The 17,287-nt window shown below is 46.2% G+C and overlaps 1 protein-coding gene across 1 annotated transcript in view; it reads right to left on the bottom strand.

Annotated features, from left to right (window-relative positions):
• nf2a (NF2, moesin-ezrin-radixin like (MERLIN) tumor suppressor a) overlaps window positions 1-17,287 on the bottom strand; it is a 120,979-nt gene that overhangs the window by 84,748 nt on the left and 18,944 nt on the right. Inside the window, exons 2-3 of the mRNA XM_060907454.1 lie at window positions 11,758-11,883; window positions 3,873-3,995 (exon numbers count right to left, since the gene is read on the bottom strand). Of these exons, the coding sequence (XP_060763437.1) occupies window positions 3,873-3,995; window positions 11,758-11,883 (249 nt within the window). The remainder of the gene's footprint in view (window positions 1-3,872; window positions 3,996-11,757; window positions 11,884-17,287) is intronic.

The raw sequence follows: 17,287 nt of genomic DNA, 5'->3' as shown, positions 1-17,287 counted from the left end.
CCGTCGTGGTGAAGGAGCTGAGCCAAAAGGCGAAGCTCTCAATTTACCGGTCGATCTACGTTCCGACTCTCACCTATGGTCATGAGCTTTGGGTAATGACAGAAAGAACAAGATCGCGGATACAAGCGGCTGAAATGAGTTTCCTTCGCAGGGTGGCTGGGCGCTCCCTTAGAGATAGGGTGAGAAGCACAGTCACTCGGGAGGAGCTCGGAGTAGAGCCGCTGCTCCGCCACATCGAGAGGAACCAGCTGAGGTGGCTCGGGCATCTTTTTCGGATGCCTCCTGGACGCCTCCCTGGGGAGGTGTTCCAGGCATGTCCCCCCAGGAGGAGGCCCCGGGGAAGACCCAGGACACGCTGGAGGGACTATGTCTCTCGGCTGGCCTGGGAACGCCTCGGTGTTCTTCCCGAGGAGCTGGCCGAGGTGTCTGGGGAAAGGGAAGTTTGGGCTTCCATGCTTAGACTGCTGCCTCCGCGACCCGGTCCCGGATAAAGCGGAAGAAGAAGACAAGACGAGACGAGGAGAAAAAGATTGCCTGCATAACAACAGGGTGAATATCGTCACAGCCATCAGGCAATTGAAATGGCCGTGGTTAAGTTGTTTTGGGCACAATTTGAACCTGGCCATAACCAACTCGCTTGCGCAACAGAGGGCCAGTACAGACCGAGCGTTTGGAGTTTGCCGAGCAGTCAACACTGCGTTTGCGCACAGCTGGCTTCGGAGAAATGAGCTGCGCAAAGCGCAGGTGGAAATGAACCTCCCCGAGCACTCACTGATCACGGCAAGATATTAATCTGCTCTCACAATGAAAGACTAGTATTCAAACTAACTACACTTAAGCTATTACTCATTGTTTATTTACACCATATCAATTGAAGATGCGTTTCGGCCTTTAGTGCGCACTTGAACGCGCTAATTTTTCCAATTTATTAGTGTTTGAATTATTGCACCAGCTTTTAAAATCATGATTTAATATTGTTTTTTTTACCGTCTTTACATTTGTCAGAATCACCTTCATTCTTCCATTTGGTTTGACATTACGGCTTAGAGTGGACCATTTTGTGTCTGAAAGTAGGCCTGTTTACCAGATTAAAGTTATTTGACTTCTGCCGAAGTCTGCGCTTCACTGCCGTTTGATAAGGTGCAATATTTCCCGACTGAATTCGTTAATAGTGGCTATTTGTTTGAACAACATGACAAATTTTACATTAAAAGTATAGTGTAGGCTAAAAAATGAAGTCAAAATTTATTATTAGTAGCATACTGTATTTGTGTAACCACATGTTATGTTCACTAGCACGTCCCTGCACCATAGCCTACGTGAACAAGCAGTAATAGGATATTACTTTATAATGATTTATATAATTATGTATTTATATATATTTATATATTAAACAAAACTAACTAATTAAACTAACAAAAAACTAACTTTTTAGGTTAAATAGGCCCAGATGATACCGTATATGCATGTTTATGACAGGAGGGGGCGTGGTATCACGATGGTGGCTCTCCATCGTGATGGATGACCACCATCGTCGATGGACGATGGCATCGTCTATCGGCACAGCCCTAGTCTACGTGCAAAAAACGCAAGAAACGCACGGAGGGCGCGCGTGCGACGTGCTGATTTTCGAGCCGTAGACCGGCCGCAGAGGTTCTTTGTCATGTCAAACAAGCACGGAGGGCGCTTACGTTTTTTTCAGGTTGCAAGACAAACTTACGGCCAACGTGCGTCTTTCTCCACGAACAAAAAAAAAAAACGCAGCGATTTGGGAAACGCCAAAAATCGCACGGCCAAAAAAAATCGTACGTCCGGTTGTGACCTAGGCTTTCGGCACGTGGAAAGAAATGCTGGAGACCAAACATGGCTTAAAAATAATGAAGTGAAATGTTTCAACGTTAAAAAAAATATATACTATTAAACAGTGAGCCATAATAAATGAAACAAAGGCAATAGTTGGTGTGAGACGACCCTTTGCTTTAAAATAAAATAGTCGTCTCAGGTCCAACGAGTGCAGTTTTATAAGGACATGACCTGTAGGTTTTGCTGAGCGTCTTACAGAACCAGACAGTTCTTCTGGACACTTTGTCACACTCGCGTCGTAGTTTTGCACCAGAAATCTCGAAAAGGTTCATCCAGTTGGTTGATTACTCATCTTAAAAAAGTTCTTATTATAGACACCTGCAGAAATTTTCACTTACTTATGTCGTTTCGATGTCTTTCTTAGCCGACATCTTGAGCACATCTAACGCTTGGCGTCTCTGGCCACCGCCAGACGGTGCGTGTGACCTAGCGCAGACTGCTGCATGAATCAGGACATAGGGACAAACCAACTCAGCCATACATGGGATCAGCTGATTTCTAGGTCAGGTGCACCATCTGGAGGTGGCCAGAGACACCAAGCGTTAGATGTGAACAAGATGTCGGCTAAGAAAGACATCGAAACGTCATAAGTAAGTGAAAATGTCTTCACTTGTGTATAATAAGAACTTTAAGATTAAAAAAAAAAATCAGTAGAGTTCATTAATATGCGCCAACAGTGGTACCGCAAATGGTTACGCTCACTCAGGATCTTTCTACTTCATTATTATTATTATTATAACAACAATAATAATGTTGTTGTTTTTATTCTTCTAATGTTTTTAGGACGCTATTTCAACCAATCATCACCAAATTTCACATGAACAACACCTCTGGGATGAATTACACTGCTATGACTTTTGGTGCTGATCTGGATCACTGATCCGGAAAGATCCATGAAAAATGGGATTTTTTTCAATCAGTGTTTTTTTTTCAGGTTGGCAGGGCACAACTTTTCCTCACTAAGCATCATTCTCCATCTCTTAACATTCCGGATCTACAGGGTACGGTGAGCAGACGTCCCAGTTTGTAACAGCTAGCGCAAATTACTATGACTTTAGTTACTTTCTGTAACATTTAATTTTGCACTGGAAAAAAAAATGTTTGGAACTCTAAAACATTTTTGTAATTTCTGACTCGATAATGTAGAAGTCATAAAATAGAAATCTATAACAAAACGTTCGTATGGGGGGGGGGAATAGGGGGCTAAGACTTTTGCACAGTACTCAGAAATGAGGTTAGTGATGTATTAATAAGGGTCTTGCGTGAGCTATTCCTTTTAATCCAATGCATTTCTGTGTCTAAGGTTTATAAAGCTAAATAAAGCGAGAGTGCAGCCTTTTCTACTGTTTAACCCTTTGGTGACTGACCCCTTGAAAATGGTTCCTCCAGGAACGATGACGTTTCAGTTGTCAAGACAACGGAAAAACTAAAATACAAAAACAGAAAGATACGTCACAATGCTCTTGTGCACAAAACAAAATGCTCTTGTATTTGTATTTTAGTTTTTCCGTTGTCTTGACAACTGAAACGTCATGGTTCCTGGAGGAACCATTTTCAAGGGGTCAGTCACCAAAGGGTTAAGTAACAAGAATCGAGCTGGACGCTGGAAAAATGTCTCCTGGTCTTCTTCCGATCTTCAACTGTCCAAAAAATTAAATAAAACAGTCATATGATGTCATTTAAACCTTTTAAATTTCCTCCAACAAGGAAGATACAGTTACGGTTTTTTGATTCATTTGTGTGTTTTTAAGTCATATTGCTCAAAAACTACCAAATCGATTCCCATGAAACTTGGTGGAAAGGTGCAGCATTGGCCAAGCAAGAACCCATTCAATTCTGGAGCAGATCTGAATCACAGCATGCATTTAGTTTCCTTTTCACAAACATTCCGAGATCCGGCGTTTGGTTGGCTGAGGTCTGCGCTCTCTGATTGCACTTTAGTTTGAACTTGTGTTCGTTGCTGCTGAGACTGTTGCAACGTCACTACGGTGATTTATTGCTGTACTCACCTGCAGGAAGAAGAGGTGCTGTGTGATGTCCTGGACGAGCTCCTCCTCTGCGTTTTCAGGGTAAAACTTTGCCAGGAAGTTCAACACGATGGGCTCCTCTTTAGGAACGTCTTGGTCTAAAACCTGCCCCAAAAAATAATAGAAATAAATTCCCAGCACCAAATTAGAACAAGATCCTACGGAAGCCGCGAGAGGCCCTTCATATAATCTTTTTTTTATTCACCTTGTTATCCCAAGATAACGACATAATTAATTCAGGATCGCGAGAAAACAACAACTAATTCGAGATCTCAAGAAAACAAAACCGTTATTCCGAGATAACGACAATTAATTCAGGATGTCGAGAAAACAACACAACTAATTCGAGATCTCGAGAAAACAAAACCATTATTCCGAGATAACGACATAATTAATTCAGGATGTCGAGAAAACAACACAACTAATTCGAGATCTCGAGAAAACAAAACCATTATTCCGAGATAACGACATAATTAATTCAGGATGTCGAGAAAACAACACAACTAATTCGAGATCTCGAGAAAACAAAACCGTTATTCCGAGATAACGACATAATTAATTCAGGATGTCGAGAAAACAACACAACTAATTCGAGATCTCGAGAAAACAAAACCGTTATTCCGAGATAACGACATAATTAATGCAGGATCTCGAGAAAACAACACAACTATTTCGAGATCTCGAGAAAACAAAACCGCTGTTCCGAGATAACGACATAATTAATTCAGGATGTCGAGAAAACACCACAACTCATTTGAGATCTCGAGAAAACAAAACCGTTATTCCGAGATAACGATATAATTAATTCAGGGTGTCGAGAAAACAACACAAGTAATTCGAGATCTCGAGAAAACAAAACCGTTATTCCGAGATAACGATATAATTAATTCAGGGTGTCGAGAAAACAACACAACTAATTCGAGATCTCGAGAAAACAAAACCGTTATTCTGAGATAACGACATAATTAATTCAGGATCTCGAGAAAACAACACAAGTAATTCGAGATCTCGAGAAAACAAAACCGTTATTCCGAGATAACGACATAATTAATTCAGGATCTCGAGAAAACAACACAACTAATTCGAGATCTCGAGAAAACAAAACCGTTATTCCGAGATAACGACATAATTAACCTCCTAGGGCTTAGCGGTCACATGCGTGGACAGCACTTTTTAGAAATTCAGAACAAGAATCCACATATGTGGACATACTTTTTCTCTAAAAGTACATCTTATCAAAGATGATGCTTAGTTTTTATTCTAATCAGGTTCTAATAAGCCCAAATAGCAAAGAAAAATAAAAAATGCATGTAAAAAAACAGCTTGGGCCTTAGGAGGTTAATTCAGGATCTCGAGAAAACAACACAACTAATTCGAGATCTCGAGAAAACAAAACCGTTATTCTGAGATAACAACATAATTAATTCAGGATGTCGAGAAAACAACACAACTAATTCGAGATCTCAAGAAAACAAAACAATTATTCCGTGATCTCGAAAAAACAAAACAATTATTTCATGATCTCGAGAAAACAGCTGAGATTTCTAGCAGAGCTGCGCCCCCTGTGGGTCAGACACCGAAGACTTAGAAATTGGCGGACATGTAACAGAGCAGAAATGGGTTTTTACGATATTGCCTTATTAGGTGATCGATTATTCCAGACATTCTCATGACCAAAGTTGCGTCTATACAGAATGAGAAATAGCCCCAAAGTCAGCATATCACAAGTCTCTTGGCGCACCTGAATGAACCATTTCTCAGCTGTTTACTCGAGATCAGGAAATAATTGTTTTGTTTTCTCGAGATCTCAAAATAATGGTTCTATTTCGTTTCTACTGACCGCCAGAGGCGGTGCTTTCAGCACATGGATATCCATCACACGAACGTGCAGGTCGAGTAATAGTAACAACAAAGTCACGTGTGACCTGGGTGACGTCACCCCGTGACCCCGGCATAAAAGACCGGTAAACCCAGGAAGTGACCTCTTACATCTTCTCGCGTTTGCAGGTTGCGAGTTGGGTTGAAATTTGGACAAAGCGCTGTGGTAGTTTCGTTACCCGTAGGGTTGGGGCTGTGCTTATGCACCCTCCAAGAAACTGCGCTAAGTCCACCAACTCTTGTCGTTATATTCGTATTGATTTATTACTCCGTAAGCTGAGCGCTCTCGCTCGGTGGAGTTAGCTGATTAGCCCTCCGGGGCGGTGTCCTCACCGCTGGAGGCCGGCTTGTTTTCGCTTCAGGTAAGCGGGTTTCATTTATTTAAATTAAAGCGGCGTTCCTCTCGCCGCTGTTTATCAGTTCTGCGGCGCTCGGCGCCTATCCTTGTTAATATTATTAACCACCTTGTTTCGTGTAGCCTCGCCACCGGCCTGTTCACAGGCCGGCTGTCTTGTGTGTTGTATTCGTATTGATTTATTACTCCGTTAAGCTGAGCGCTCTCGCTCGGTGGAGTTAGCTGATTAGTCCTCTGGGGCGGTGTCCTCACCGCTGGAGGCCGGCTTGTCTTCATTCAGGTAAGCGGTTTTCATTCATTTAATTTAAAGCGGTGTTTCTCGCCGCTGTTTATCAGTTCTGTGGCGCACTGCGCCTATCTTTGTTAATATTATTAACCGCCTTATTTTGTGTAGCCTTGTCTCCGGCCTGCTCACAGGCCGGCGGTCTTGTGTTGTATTGTTTGTTACTCCGTTAAGCTGAGCGCTCTCGCTCGGTGGAGTTAGCTGATTAGTCCTCCGGGGCGGTGTCCTCACCGCTGGAGGCCGGCTTGTCCTCATTCAGGTAAGCGGTTTTCATTTATTTAATTTAAAGCGGTGTTCCTCGCCGCTGTTTATCAGTTCTGTGGCGCACTGCGCCTATCTTTGTTAATATTATTAACCGCCTTATTTTGTGTAGCCTTGTCTCCGGCCTGCTCACAGGCCGGCGGTCTTGTGTGTTGTATTCGTATTGTTACTCCGTTAAGCTGAGCGCTCTCGCTCGGTGGAGTTAGCTGACTAGCCCTCCGGGGCGGTGTCCTCGCCGCTGGAGGCTGGCTTGTTGTCGCCCAGGTAAGCGGGTTTCATTCATCTAAATTAAAACGGTGTTTCTCGCCGCTGCTTATCAGTGCTGTGGCGCACGGCGCCTATCCTTGTTAATATTCCCGACCACGGGTGTGTTCGCCCGGTCGTTTTTCATTACCGCCTGATTGTTTATTTTGGGCTGCTTACTTGGGGTGTTCTCGCCCTATTTTTTAAGTTCCCTTCTGCCAGCCAGGCGTCATGGACCTCTTCTCTCGCTGCGCTGCATGTGCCTGAGCGTGGCTGCGCGGACCGCCAGGCTGGCTCGGCTGGATTCTCCGTCTGACATCCCCCGGGCCTCGGGGGGACAGGACACGGTGTCGGCTGTAGCAGCGGGGCCCAGCAAGCGCCGTGGGTTCCCCCACACGTCTTCGCTTTTAAGGCGAAAAAGAAGCGCTCGGGCGATTTGGCTCAGAAGGTGGAGGCGACGTCCACCGAGCTGGAGGAGATGAAGGCCCTGCTGGCGAATCTTCAGCCTCCGCCACAGGGGGCAGTGTTCCCGCTGCAGGGCCCTGGCGGCAATGCAGGACACCCCTACCTATGGCCTCCTGCAGATGCCCAACATTGAGAAGCGGCTTTCATTCATTTAAATTAAAGCGGTGTTTCTCACCGCTGTTTATCAGTTCTGTGGCGCACAGTGCCTATCCTTGTTAATATTATCAACCGCTTGTTTTGTGTAGCCTTGTCTCCGGCCTGCTCACGGGCCGGCTGTCTTGTGTGTTATATTCGTATTGTTTGTTACTCCGTTAAGCTGAGTGCTCTCGCTCGGTGGAGTTAGCTGACTAGCCCTCCGAGGCGTGTCCTCGCTGCTGGAGGCCGGTTTGTTGTCGCTCAGGTAAGCGGTCTTCATTCATTTAAATTAAAGCGGTGTTTCTCGCCGCTGTTTATCAGTTCTGTAGCGCACGGCGCCATCCTTGTTAATATTCCCGACCACGGGTGTGTTCGCCCGGTCGTTTATTTTTTATTTCCGCCTGATAGTTTATTTTGGGCTACTTACTTGGAGCGTTCTCGCCCTATTTAAGTTCCCTTCTGCCAGCCAGGTGTCATGGACCCCCAGACGCTGGAGGGGACGAGCGCGGCATCACGGGAGCTGTGTGACGCGGCTCCAGGCCTTTGCCTACTCGTCGCGGGAACTGGGCCGGCTGATGTCGTATCTCACCCTCGGCCGCCAGCAGATATGGCGGGCACAGTCCCCTCTGGCCGAGCCTGACCGGCGTGTGCTGCACTCTCTCCCTGTTGTCCCCGGGGAGCTGTTTGGCGAAGCCACTCAGCAAGCCCTGGATCGGAGTGCCCAGGTCATCTAGGCGTAACAGCAGTTCGCTGGCCCCCGCCAGGCCCACCACCATGGCAATGCTGCCCAGTCCTTCAGGGGGCCCACACCGACTCTGTCTCGGCCACGCACCCGCCAGGAGACCAGACGGGTTGATGACTTTCGCCACCCCACCACCTCCCGGACCCGCGGTGCTGCCCCCTACACCCAGTCCACTCCTCGTCGCCCCCATGGTGACCGACGGGGGCGCTCTGGACGGCGCTGACATCAGCGCGCCGGCGGTCGGCCGCTTTTCCAGCGAACAGCTCCAAAGCTGGAGAGCGTTGACCCCTGGGTGCTGGTGACCCTCACCGAGGGTTACCGCATCCAGTTCTGCCGCCGTCCACCACGTTTCATGGGGTCAAACACCACCGTGAGCCATCCGGGGAAGTCCCTCGTCCCCCGGCAGGAAATCGCCACCCTCCTGGAGAAAGGAGCAGTCTCTCCCGTCGACAGGCAGAGACAGCAAGGTGGGTTCTACTCCAGGTATTTTCTGGTTCCGAAGGACGGCGGTATCCGCCCAATCCTCGACCTGAGGTCCCTCAATTCCCACTTGAGGACCATGAGATTCCGCATGCTGCGTACAGTGGATGTCTTACACCACATCCAGGCGGGCAACTGGTTTGTCACCTTCGACCTGAAAGACGCCTACTTCCATGCTCCCATTGTGCCACACCACAGGCAGTTCCTGCGGTTTGCCTTCGAGGGCCAGGCTTTCGAGTTCAATGTTCTGCCCTTTGGGATATCGCTGGCACCCCGTGTGTTCACCGGATGTGCGGCAGCGGCATCGGCACTACTTCAGGCAAGGGGTTTACGTGTCCTGCCCTACCTGGACGACTGGCTTGTCTGTTCACGGTCAGCAGCTCAGGCCCGCACCAACATCGCGACTGTGCTCTCGCATGTCGTAGAGCTGGGGCTCAGGGTGAATTACAAGAAGAGCTCGCTGGTGCCCAGCCGGGAGACGACTTTCTTGGGCATGCACCTGGATTCGAGGTCGTTGATGGTAACTCCCTCCCAGACCAGGATCCACAACATCCGCCTACTGCTTGGCCGCTTCGGACGGGGTAGGTCACTCGCCCTGAAGACCTTTCAGCGCCTGCTGGGCATGCTTACGGCAGCCTCCTCTCTGGTCCCGCTGGGACTTCTGGACTTATGCCGCTTCAGAGGTGGTTCAACGGTCTCCACCTCCACCCGGTGCTGCACGGGCGCAGCACATCAACGTGCTGGAGCTACGGGCTGTGTTCCTCGGCCTACAGCACTTCCTCCTAGGCCTGACCGGCAGACACGTTCTGGTGCGGACGGACAACGCTACGGTAGTGTACTACATCAACCACCAGGGAGGCACAAAGTCCCTCCAGTGCTTGGAAGTGGCTGGCCAACTTCTGCGGTGGGCCCATCGACATCTCTTGAGCCTGTGTGCCATGTACTTGCCAGGCACTGCCAACAGGGCAGCAGATCTGCTGTCCCGCCAGGACCCCGATCCCGGGGAATAGAGACTCAACCCAGCGGTGGTTCTCGCCATCTGGGAACGTTTTGGCAGGGCAGAGGTGGACCTCTTTGCCTGCCAGGAGTCGACACACTGCCCTCTGTGGTTCAGCCTCCACGGCCCCAGTCCCCTGGGCCAGGATGCGCTGGCACATGCTTGGCCGAGGCAACTGCTGTATGCCTCCCCCCCTCTGCTGCTGATCGTGCCAACCCTACACAGGGTTGCGATGGACCACCACGGGCTGCTGCTTGTCGCCCCCCCCGGTGGCCGGGCAGAGTGTGGTTCCCAAGTTGCTGCAACTTCTGAACGGCGACCCCTGGTGCCTGCCAGTGAGGACTGACCTGCTATCACAGCTGGGAGGGCAGATCTGGCACCCGGATCCAGCCCGTCTGCAGCTCTGGGTATGGCCGCTGAAGGGCCGGACCCCCTGCGAGGTCCTTGTGAGCCGGCAGTGGTCAATACCATTGCAAGCTCTCGGGCACCCCCCACCAATGCCCTCTATGCCAACAGATGGAGGCTTTTCTCCAACTGGTGCTTAACTCGGGGGGAGGAGCCTACATGCTGCCCCCTGCCGACCATTTGACTGTTCCGCCAGTCTCTGCTTTGATAAGGGTCTTACCCCTGCCACCATCAAGGTCTATGCAGCTGCCATCTCTGCTCAGCATGCCAGAGTTGGGGGAAGGACCGTGGGGTCCCACGCCTTGGTGGCACGTTTCTTGAAGGGTGCTCTCCGGTTGAGACCCCCCCGACGGAGCCGGGTACCCACATGGGACCCTCATTGGTGCTGCAGGCTCTCTGCGACGCACCGTTCTGAGCCCCTGCTCACGGCAGACATTTCATGGCTCTTCCTGAAGACTGCTTTTCTTCTGGCCATTACATCGACGAGGCGCGTCGGGGAACTACACGCGCTGTCAGTCAGTGGGGAGTGCCTGCAGTGGCACTCCGGCGACGGTGGGGTCACCCTGTGGCCTAAACCCCTCTTTCCTCCCGAAGACCCTCTCTGCTACCTTCGTCAACCAGCCCCTTAGCCTTGCGGCGTTCGAGGCGGGCCATGGTGAGAGGTCGGAACTTTTGTGCCCAGTTCGCGCCCTCAGGGTGTACGTGTCGCGTACAGAGGGCTCCCGTAGGAGTGACGCCCTGTTTCTGTGCCACACAGGACCGTCGAGGGGTCTGGCGCTCTCTAAGCAGAGGCTATCCAAGTGGATAGTCGAGGCCATATTACATGCCTACAGGCACAGTGGCTTCCCGATTCCTCCGGCTGCCAGGGCGCACTCTGCACGGGGCGTGGTAGCCTCATGGGCATCACTGAAGGGCGTGCCCCTTTCAGACATATGCAGCGCAGCCTCCTGGGCTTCCAGCTGCACCTTCACCAGGTTTTACCATCTTAATGTCGTCCCACATAATCCTGTGGCGACGGCTGTCATTCCAGGCCCGTCGCAGCAGCACTGGGTACGGGTAGGCACTCCTCATGACCTGGTTGGTATTAGTCATCCATGTGCTGAAAGCACCGCCTCTGGCGGTCAGTAGAAACGAAATAGAACGAGGGTTATGTATATAACCGCGGTTCTATGAGTTTCGGATGACCGCCAGAGCTTGGCAGTCACTCGGAGTGTACACGAGAAGATTTGCCAAGAGGTCACTTCCTGGGTTTACCGGTCTTTTATGCCGGGGTCACGGGGTGACGTCACCCAGGTCACACGTGACTTTGTTGTTACTATTACTCGACCTGCACGTTCGTGTGATGGATATCCATGTGCTGAAAGCACCGCCTCTGGCGGTCATCCGAAACTCATAGAACCGCGGTTATATACATAACCCTCGTTTTGTTTTCTCGAGATCTCGAATTAGTTGTGTTGTTTTCTCGACATCCTGAATTCATTATGTTATCTCGGGATAACAAGGTGAATAAAAAAAGGATTATATGAAGGGTCTCTCTCGGCTTCCGTAAGATCCTGACCGGCAGGCTGGACATTACATTTCACACCTCTACTCTGGCCATGTGTTCTTTGATAATTAACTCACCTTCTTATCCAACTTCAGCCATGCCACGGTGTCTTTGACATTGTACCGCAGGCCGAAGAACCACGTCTCCCGGAGTCCCAGTGTCCTGCATACCAGTTCAAACAGGTCTTTCCCTTTCCACTTCACCTTCACAGCAAAAACAAGAAGCGACATATTATTGGAGAACAGAAGAAGAAGAAAGGATTTTATTAGAAGATAAAACAGACTGTATGACTGGGGCACAGAACGGGAACCCGAGTGACCCGAGGACAGGACAGGGACCCGAGTGACCGGGGGACAGGACGGGGGCCCGTGTGACAGGACGAGTCCCTGTCTGACCTGGGGGACAGGACGGGGACCAATAATCATCTCATCTCATCTCATTATCTGTAGCCGCTTTATCCTTCTACAGGGTTGCAGGCGAGCTGGAGCCTATCCCAGCTGACTACGGGCGAAAGGCGGGGTACACCCTGGACAAGTCGCCAGGTCATCACAGGGCTGACACATAGACACAGACAACCATTCACACCTACGGTCAATTTAGAGTCACCAGTTAACCTAACCTGCATGTCTTTGGACTGTGGGGGAAACCGGAGCACCCGGAGGAAACCCACGCGGACACGGGGAGAACATGCAAACTCCGCACAGAAAGGCCCTCGCCGGCCCCGGGGCTCGAACCCAGGACCTTCTTGCTGTGAGGCGACAGCGCTAACCACTACACCACCGTGCCACCCGACCAATAATCAACCAATCCAAATTTTTCCTCGTTTGTTTTGGATTTTTGTGAACCTTTCTTTTTTTTAATTTCATGCCTCACATTTTCGCTTCCTCCACTCTCTGCGCATCTCTTTTTCTTCCATTTGTGATGGTGATGATTTGAAGATTTATTCCAGCCTCTGTAAATCACTTTATCCCCCTCTCCAGCTTCGCTTATGTATATTTTTTACACTTACCCGAGAGCTGTTTTCCTGCTTTCAGCAAACTGCTCCGAGAGCTTGAGCCTGTTTAAGCTCCTCATGCCTTATATCAGGCTTAAAACGGTCACCATATTTACTGTGTTAAGTCATTAAACAGCTTTATGAGGATATAATAAAATCAAATCACATTTTAAGCTAGTCAATAAACGACAGCTTGTCTTCGACTCCATAAGAAAACACCATTAAATTAACGTGGACTGTCAATGAGCCATTTAAAAAAAAAAAGGCTTCTATTCTAATATTTACCAGAAACCAAGGGGGTGTACTGACTTTTGCAAACAACTGTGGATGAACTGCTGTATGAATAATTCGAGTGTTTGTCTGAAACGCTGGCAAATGGACTGCAAATGTAATTCTTTGCAAAAACCCAGATCACTTTCTCATCAAAAAAAATACATAAACAAACCCATCCGTGTGGCGGAGAGAAACTACTTCCATTTACTAAAGAGGTGCATTTTCGCCAGAAGCATGAAACACCAGGCCATATGGCTGAAGACACAAATGAGCTGCTTACTCTTTAGAGAACGCTTTATCTGCATAAATTATTCAGCTTCAGGAACACAAACAAACAGACGCTGAGGAAATCAGCTCCGATCTCAGCAGCTACCTCTGGACAGCCGTGCTTCATAAAAATAACGAGTGGCCATGATGTGGGAACGAGATAATTAAAATCACCTCCATGACTGAGATAAAAATACCATTAAGTCACAGGATGAGACAATAAGGTCGTCCCCACTACCTAGTCATGTGAGGTAACGAGATAATTAAACCATGAGAATGAGACAAGTCAGGTCATCCTTACTATGTAAAATGAGGTCACGAGATAATTAAGTCATCCCCACTACCTAGTAATGTGTAGTAACGAGATAATCAAGTCATGGGACTGGGACAATGAAGTTATTTAGTAATGTGAGGTCATGAGATAATTAATTAATTCATGGAAACGAGACAATTATCCCCATAACTTGTGTAGTAATGAGATAATTAACCATAAGAGACAATCAAGTCATCCCTACTACTTAGTAACGTGCAGTAATGAGATAATTGTCTCATTCCCACAACTTAACCAAGATATCCCCCACTATTTAGTAATGTGAGGTCATGAGATAATTAATTAATGGGAATAAGACAACTAGTTTATTCCCACTACTTAATGTGTGGTAACAAGATAACCATAAGAACGAGATAATTAAGTCTTCCCTTATTTAGTAATGTGTCATATCGAGATAATTCAACTATAAATGAGACAATTAAGTCATCCCCATGACTTTGGGCTGTAACAAGATAATTAAGCCATAAGAACAAGACAATTAAGTCGTCCCCACTATTTAGTGATGGGAGGGTAACAAGATAATTAAGTAGTGGGGACAAATTAACGTGTAGTGACGAGATAATTGTCTCATTCCCATGACTTGACCAATATATCCCCCACTATTTAGTAATGTGAGGTCATGAGATAATTAATTAATGGGAATAAGACAACTAGTTTATTCCCACTACTTAATGTGTGGTAACGAGATAACCATAAGAACGAGATAATTAAGTCTTCCCTAATTTAGTAATGTGTCATATCGAGATAATTCAACTATAAATGAGACAATTAAGTCATCCCCATGACTTTGGGCTGTAACAAGATAATTAAGCCATAAGAACAAGACAATTAAGTCGTCCCCACTATTTAGTAATGGGAGGTAACAAGATAATTAAGTAGTGGGGATGAATTCATGTGTAGTGACGAGATAATTGTCTCATTCCCATGACTTGACCAAGATATCCCCCACTATTTAGTAATGTGAGGTCATGAGATAATTAATAGGAATAAGACAATTAGTTTATTCCCACTACTTAGTAATGTGCGGTAACAAGATAATTAACCATAAGTACAAGATAATGAGGTCATTGCCATTACTTAATGTGTTAACAAGATAATCAAGGCATAAGAACAAGATAATTAAGTCCTCCCCACTGCTTAGTAATGTGTGGTAATAAGATAATAGTCTCATTCCCATAACATAACCAAGATATCCCCACTACTTAGTAATATGAGGTTATGAGATAATTAATTAATGGAAAGAGACAATTAGTTTATCCCCACTACTTAGTAACGTGTGGTAACAAGATAATTAACCATAAGTACGAGATAATGAGGTCGTCGCCATTACTTAATGTGTTGTAACAAGACAATCAAGGCATAAGAACAAGACAATTAAGTTGCCCCCACTACTTAGTAATTTGAGGTCATGAGATAATTATGAGTCTTCCCCGCCACTCAGTAATGCAAGGTACCAAGATAATCAAGTCATGGGAACGAGACAATTAGTTCATTTCGCATTGCAAGGTCATGAGATAATTAAGTAAACGGATGAGCTCATTTGTCCCCATAACCTAGTATAATGAGGAATGAGATAATTAATTCATCTGACAATCATGTCGTGGGAACGAGACAGTTACCTGGTTCAATCCAAATAATTTCCAAAGCCCACAAAAACACAATCCTTAATACCAAGAAAATACCAAAACACCAATACTCAGAGCTTTAACGAGATAATTAACCATATTTAATAAAACCATCATCATTATTCTGTAGTTTATAAATTAGCATGTGATCCAGCTGCATTGACCACACTTATTTTTGTTAACGTGAATAATTCTACTGTATGTTACGTGTTAAACAAAACACACTGGAATGTACAATTGAGGTCAGAAGTTTACATACAGTGACATGAATGTCATCTTGGATATGAATGTCGTGGCAATATTCGGGCTTTCAGTAATTTCTCTGAACTGTTCTTTTTCTGTGGCAGAATGATTGTACAGCGTACAGCTTTAATTAAAAAACACTAGAATTTGGTGCACGTTTTAATTTTCTTTGGGTTTTCTGAAATCAATACAGGGTCAAAAATTTTACATACAGGGTCAAAAATTTATATACACTCACTTCGATTATTAATTCAGAGGTGCTGAAACTTCCAAAATGTCTCTTATCTTGCCAAGGCCGAGGTCTCTTACCCAGCGGTCTCAAAAGTAGCCGGTCGGGGGCGTCGTGGCTCAGGTGGATAAGGCGCCATACCATAAATCCGGGGACCCGGGTTCGATTCCGACCCGAGGTCATTTCCCGATCCCTCCCCATCTCTCTCTCCCGCTCATTTCCTGTCTCTACACTGTCCTATCCAATAAAGGTGAAAAAAGTCCAAAAAAAAAATCTTTAAAAAAAAAAAAAAAAAAAAAAAAAAAGTAGCCGGTCACCGGCGGCAAATCGCCGGCTATGGCTTGTTATGCCGCCGGCTATTGTCAGTCGAGTCACAAAATTTAATATTAAATATTTCTGACATCAAAAAAAAGTTGTGAACGTAAATTACATCCGCTATGTCATGTATGTCCGTTGCCGCGTCAACTGTGTTTACATCCTCGACGCGAGTGCAGCCATTACTGACACCTGTGTTGCCAGATTGGGCGGTTTTAAGTGCATTTTGGCAGGTTTTGAACATATTTTGGGCTGTAAAACGTCAGCAGTATCTGGCAACATATTTTTTTACTGGATTAATGGATTAATGGATGCCAACATTTTTGCCAAAATGGTATTTTATTTTCCATTGTTTAGGCAGCTTCAGCAGCATACTGTGAGATTCTGTTCAAATTGTTTTTTTTCTTCTATGAAGCCTGAGCCATTTATTTTATTAGTTTATAATTATTGTTTAATTTAGTCTTCAGGAGAGACTGCCTGCACACAGTACTAGTATTAATAGTTTTTTTTCTTACATGAAAGCTGAGGCATTTATATTATATTTTAAGGTAACTTCATGTTGTGCTGTGAGGTTCTCTGCACTTTAACTTTTGAACCAACAGGTGCATTTGGATAAGTAAAGCCTATTTTTCTGCATTTTTGTAGTCCTGCTAATCTTTTATATTGGTAAAGTTGTTTATAGGACCATTTCCCAGTGTCTGTTTTTTTAATCAATAGTTTTTCAGTAATAACTTAATATTTAACATATCACTCAATTTTAAACAACCCCCGCGCCTCCCCCATAGTCTCCAAAATTTCTGTGGGAAACACTGGCGTGCGTAACAACGCTAATCAAGCTTAAGCTAGACGACCCGCTTCAAATACCCGTCCCGGGTAAATGTTATCCCACTTTTAGATGGCCTGTTCCAAACCATCCCGCCCCATGAAAAATTCGTACTTGCATATCTCTATCTATCTATCTATCTATCTATCTATCTATCTATCTATCTATCTATCTATCTATCTATCTGTCTATCTATCTGTCTATCTCTGCACGCTTTGCGTGCATTATGTCTGCCGCTGGCAGACATTTTACCATTTTGCACCCTGCTGTAAATTATTTGTACCCTGCTATTCTCTCAAACTTTGAAGCCCCTGCTTACCTTCCTGTTAGTGATCATGATTGACTACAGCTGGTAGCTTCTCTGTGCCTTCATAAAAAGGGTTTGTTTACAGCACTCATTGGATTGACCAACACACAATAAAATGGGAAAGTCCAAGGAGCTCAGTGCAAATCTGAGAACGAGGATCACAGATATACACAACTCCAGAATGTATCTTGGAGCCATTT

Source organism: Neoarius graeffei, chromosome 24, assembly GCF_027579695.1.
Source record: "Neoarius graeffei isolate fNeoGra1 chromosome 24, fNeoGra1.pri, whole genome shotgun sequence".
NCBI classification, from domain to species: Eukaryota; Metazoa; Chordata; class Actinopteri; order Siluriformes; family Ariidae; genus Neoarius; species Neoarius graeffei.
Note: the sequence above shows the minus strand (reverse complement) of the source record. Positions and strands in the feature narration are given on the sequence as shown.